This window comes from Microcebus murinus, chromosome 24 (assembly GCF_040939455.1).
Source record: "Microcebus murinus isolate Inina chromosome 24, M.murinus_Inina_mat1.0, whole genome shotgun sequence".
Classification (NCBI taxonomy): domain Eukaryota; kingdom Metazoa; phylum Chordata; class Mammalia; order Primates; family Cheirogaleidae; genus Microcebus; species Microcebus murinus.
Window position 1 is genome coordinate 26,063,478 of NC_134127.1, and position 5,099 is coordinate 26,068,576.

A 5,099-nucleotide genomic window follows, 5' to 3' on the forward strand; every position below is an offset into this window, starting at 1 on the left:
CCGTGACTCAGAGGTACTCTCAGGGTATTTCAGGACAATACTGATATCTGAATCTGCTTCCGGTGTTCAATAAATAGTAACGTGGATTAGGCCCATGGGATTCCCACCAGAACACAAGGGACCCCACTGTAATCCCCCTGAGGCCATTAATGGTTTGGATCTGATTGTTGACCTTGTACCTAGTGAGTGGGTGTGCTGGCTGTAGCGGCAGGCCTGAGCCATGGAAGGGGTGACGAGATTTCGAAACTGCACTTTGGAGTCTGAGAAGCGGAGGCATCTTTCTGTGACTTGAGGGCTGAGTGTGGAAATTTACATTATTTTGTGGATATCGAAGTTTCAGAGCAGCCTTTTTTGAAAACACTATCCTGTCCACACTGAAAAGTGTTATTACCTTTGCACCAATCATTCACTCTATTGACCATAGAAGGAGGGCTATTTCTGGGCCTTTTGCTCTATTCCATTGGTCTCTATGTCTGATCTTACACCAGTGCCATTCTGCCTTAGGAACTGTAGCTTTGCAATGAGAAATAAAATCTCGAAGCGTGAGTCTGACTTGTTATTCAATATCTAACGTTCCCCCATTATTGTTTGCAAAGGGCTAGGACAAATATATGTCCACCACCCCACCCTTGTTAAATCCCGATTAAGGGTACTTAATCGGGATCCTGCTAGTTCAATCTGCCCCAGGTGTTGCACAAATAGTAATGGGGAGGGTGCTGGTCGGATTATCTGGGGACTGCCAGAGAACACACCCTGAGGCTTCCTAATCCGATTGAGTGCTTGGGCGTGACTGGTGGATGTTGTGCCTCGGGAGTGGGTGTGGTGAGTCGGGCTAGCTATAAAAAGGCTGATGTGGAGACGGACCTGCCATTTGAAGGCGCTCTCAGAAGGGAAAGCATCGTCCTTCCTCAACTTACGGTCCCAGCGGGGGAGCTTCGTGATCATCGCTCCCGGAAACATGAAGGCTGCTTCAGTCCTCCAGGGAGGGGAGCCTCCTTTCAATGCCTTTGCAAAACTCAAAATTTCTCAGCCAAATTTAGCTGACGATATGGATAACCCCAGTTGTTACCGACCTAAGAACTCTTCACTGCTATCTAAGAGAGATCCCGACCTGCATTTAAAACAGGCTCCTGGGACAAAGCCATTGGCTCCCAGGGACAAACTGCTGCTGACCTGGAAGAGACCTTATGGGGTTGGTGCTGGGCTCTGCAATGTGGGAAACACGTGCTACATGAATGCTGCACTGCAGTGCCTGACGTACACACCACCCCTCGCCAACTATGTGCTGTCCCAGGAGCATTCTCTAAGCTGTCGTCGTCAGGAATGCTGCATGCTGTGCACTATGGAAGCTCATGTCACCCGGGTGCTAACCCAGCCTGGCCAGGTGATCAAGCCCTCGCTGGCACTGGCTGCTGGCTTCCACAGATACAACCAGGAAGATGCCCATGAGTTTCTCATGTGCACTGTGGATGCCATGAAGAGAGCTTGTGTGTCTGGGCACGAGCCCTTAGACGGTCACTCTGAGGACACAACCCTAATCCGTCAAATATTTGGAGGCTACTGGAGGTCTCAGATCAAGTGTCTGCACTGCCATGGCATTTCAGACACCTTTGAACCTTACCTGGACATCGCCTTGGATATCGAGGCAGCTCAGAGCCTGAACCAAGCTTTGCAATGGTTGGTGAAGCCCGAGCACATGGACGGACAGGATGCCTATCACTGTGGTACTTGTCTAAAGAAGGTCCCTGCGTCCAAGTCTCTGACTGTGCACACTGCCTCCAAGGTCCTGATGCTTGTGTTGAAAAGGTTCTCAGATGTCACAGGCAACAAAATTGCAAAAGAAGTGCAATATCCCGAGTGCCTTGACATGCAACCATACATGTCTCAGCGGAACAGAGGACCCCTTGTTTACCTCCTGTATGCTGTGCTGGTCCATGCTGGGAGCAGCTGTCAAAGTGGACATTACTTCTGCTATGTCAAAGCTGGGAATGGCCAGTGGTACAAAATGGATGATGCTAAGGTGACCGCCTGTCACATTTCTTCTGTCCTCAGTCAACCTGCCTACCTTCTCTTTTACATCCAGAAGAGTGAATTGGGGAGAGACGGTGGGTGTGCCTCCACAGGGAAGAAACCAAGAGCCCGTGGGGCTGAAGACACGGACAAGGGAGCAACCCAACGGGAGCTCAAAAGTGACTCTGGCGTCAAGATTCCCGAGTTTGAGGAACGCTTGGAAAAGACAGCAACTACGGAGCTCTCCTTAGATCAGTGGAAGTGCCTCCTGGAACAAAACCGACCAAAGCCTGCGGTGAACTTCCGAAAAATTGAATCCACCCTGCCTTCCAATGCAGTTGTGATTCATCCACCAAAATACAAGACGGAGATGACAAAGGACAATAACTTGCTGCCCGCATCAGACAAGGAAGAAAGAGTCCAGGTGTCCCTGAAAGCTAGCAAAGTCCCTTGTGTGGGTGGGAGGGCCAGGGGTAGCAAGAGGAGGAACAAGCACGGCACAAGTTCTCTGGTTGTGTTCCAGTAATATCAGTATGAGAACTGATGCATGTGCAGTGACTCACACACACACACACACACAAGTCAGTACTGGAGGAAGAAACTTGGAAATGAAGAGGTCCGGTTTGGCTACAAACACCTGCAGCCATTGGTTCCTGGTGGCTGCATTCCAGGATGTGGCCACATATGTGAAATATTTTCTTTGGATTTTTGAGTGTTCTGAACATTTGAAGGAACTTTCTACGTGCAGATGTTCACTGTATATGAAATTCATTGTGAATTCTGATTTTTAGGTTTTGAAGTGTAGGATTCCACTGTGAGGTTTTTAGAGTGTGTGGAATTTAATATGGAGTCTCATGATTTTCTGGTGGTGCTGTGTTAGTACTTGTTCTCACTTGTGGGTGGGTGTGAGATGTTTGCCTTTTGGTATCGTGGGATATCTGGGAATCATGTGCGACACTTTAAGTAATTGAAATAGGAGTAAGGTTTCAAGACACGTATGATGGTTTTACCGCTCCAAGCCTTCAGCTGGTAAAGATTGTTCCATGGATTTTGGTGGGTTATCAAATTAAGTGCAATGGTGTGTTCTCTGGATACAGTAGGCTGGAAAGTCTACATTTTTTCTAGATATGGTGCTCCTTGTGCTTCATGATCCAATATGGACTTGTCTGTATGAGGTTATTAAATTTCATTGCAAAGCTGTAGTTTTAAAATCTGTTAAATGTTAATAAAATTCATCCCAATGTGACATAGGTACTGTAGTTCCTTTTTTCCCTCGGCAGCAGAGACTCATTCTTTACCCAGGGTGGAGCGGATGCAGTCGCAAGGTCACAGTTCACTGCTACCCCCAACTCCAGGCTTCAGACATCCTCCTGGCTCAGCTGCAACAACAGGCAGGTGACACCGTGCCCGGCGAATGTTTTGTTGTTGTGCGTTTGGTGTCTCCCTATGTTGCAAAGAGCTTAATTTCTAAAACACCCCAGTTCAATTTCTTGGTAGTTATAGTCATCAATGTTTAATTATGTGAGAGCAATGAAAACCTTGGTAGCACCTTATTAGAAATACAGAAATCTATGGTAAAACTCACCCCTTATGAATCAAAAACATACACATTAACAATGTATCTTACATTTTCCTGGTTAGAGCTGCAACCCATACTATTAAGTGAAGTTTCCCAAGAATGCAAAAACAAGCACCACATATACTCACCAGCAAATTGGTATGAACTGAGCAGCACCTAAGTGGACACATAGGTACTACAGTAATAGGGTATTGGTCAGGTGGGAGGGGGAGGGGGAAACATATATAATGAGTGAGATGTGCGGCATCAGGGGGATGGTCATGCTGAAGACTCAGACTTGTTGGGGGAGGGGGGGACTGGGCATTTATTGAAACCTTAAAATCTGTACCCCCATAATATGCCGAAAAAAAAACACATATCCTTCAATTATTAAATATAATTTTATGGAACCATAATAGACATATAATAAACTCTGTATTTTTAAAGTGTAAAAATAAAAATGTAATAATAATTTTTAAAAAACAATGTATCTGAGTGATGTTTGTGAAAATTCAAGTGTGGTAAGTGTTGGGTGCAGACTTATTCTCAATTGGGCTCACATTCAATGCAGTTGGTGAGCTTTAAATCACACTCATGCTTGTGTTCTAATCCCGAGATACCACTTCCATGTGTAGGAAAAATAAATTTTTGTGCATATACCTGTTTCATCTTGCACTTTGCATTTTTATTGAAATAAAATATAGTTAATATGAAATGCAGCATTTTAATCGTATTCACCCGAGCAGGATTCTGTGACATTCAGTGCATTCTCCTTCAGGTGTAACCCTAACCACCATCCACCTCCCAGGGACTTCTCGTTTTCCCAACTGAAACTCTATATGTATTAATCCTTAACTCCACGTTCTCCCTCTGGGAACTCCTTCCAAACTACAATTCTCCTTTGTGTCACCACGGATGTGACTGGTCTGGAGAACTCACATGGCATGAATCCTCAAGTATTTGTCCTTGGGTGACTGGCTGATGTTTCACCATGCCTTGTGCCTCAAGGAAGTTTTTCTGAAATACCTCTAGAGAGCCAGATGGGTCTGTGTTTCTTGCATTTTCATTTCCATCTTCCACTTATTTGTACGGACACTGTGAACGTTGTTTTCACCCCTCTCATATTGGCTGACAGAAGCTTTATTACCACCAAGTCTCCTCCCTTAGCAACCTTCAAAGAGGCCACTTTATCTATTGTTAAGGCAAAATGATGTTACGGGACACACATAGAAAAACACACACCCAAACACCCCATTGTTTTCATCCGTTCATCCACTGTTGAATATTTGGGTGGTTTTCACTGTGTCCTTTCTGGAATTTTGGTAGAATGAGGAAAGGTATAGAAGTTTCTCTTAGAGCGTCTGCCTTTCAGTCTTTTGTCTATGTAGCTAAGAGGGACGTTTCTGCCTTATATGATAATTATCCATTTAATTTTGTGAGGAATGGTCGTGTGGTTTTCCACAGGAGTTTCCTCATTTTCTCATTCTCAGTAGCAATGTGCAGAGATTCTCATTCAATATATCCTGAACAA

The 5,099-nt window shown here is 45.1% G+C and overlaps 1 protein-coding gene across 1 annotated transcript; it reads left to right on the forward strand.

The window, feature by feature from the left end:
• Nucleotides 1-958: 958 nt before the first annotated feature.
• Nucleotides 959-2,536, forward strand: LOC142864121 (ubiquitin carboxyl-terminal hydrolase 17-like protein 6). The gene has a single exon (XM_075997271.1). It carries the CDS (start codon nucleotides 959-961, stop codon nucleotides 2,534-2,536), a length of 1,578 nt encoding a protein of 525 aa, XP_075853386.1.
• Nucleotides 2,537-5,099: the final 2,563 nt, after the last annotated feature.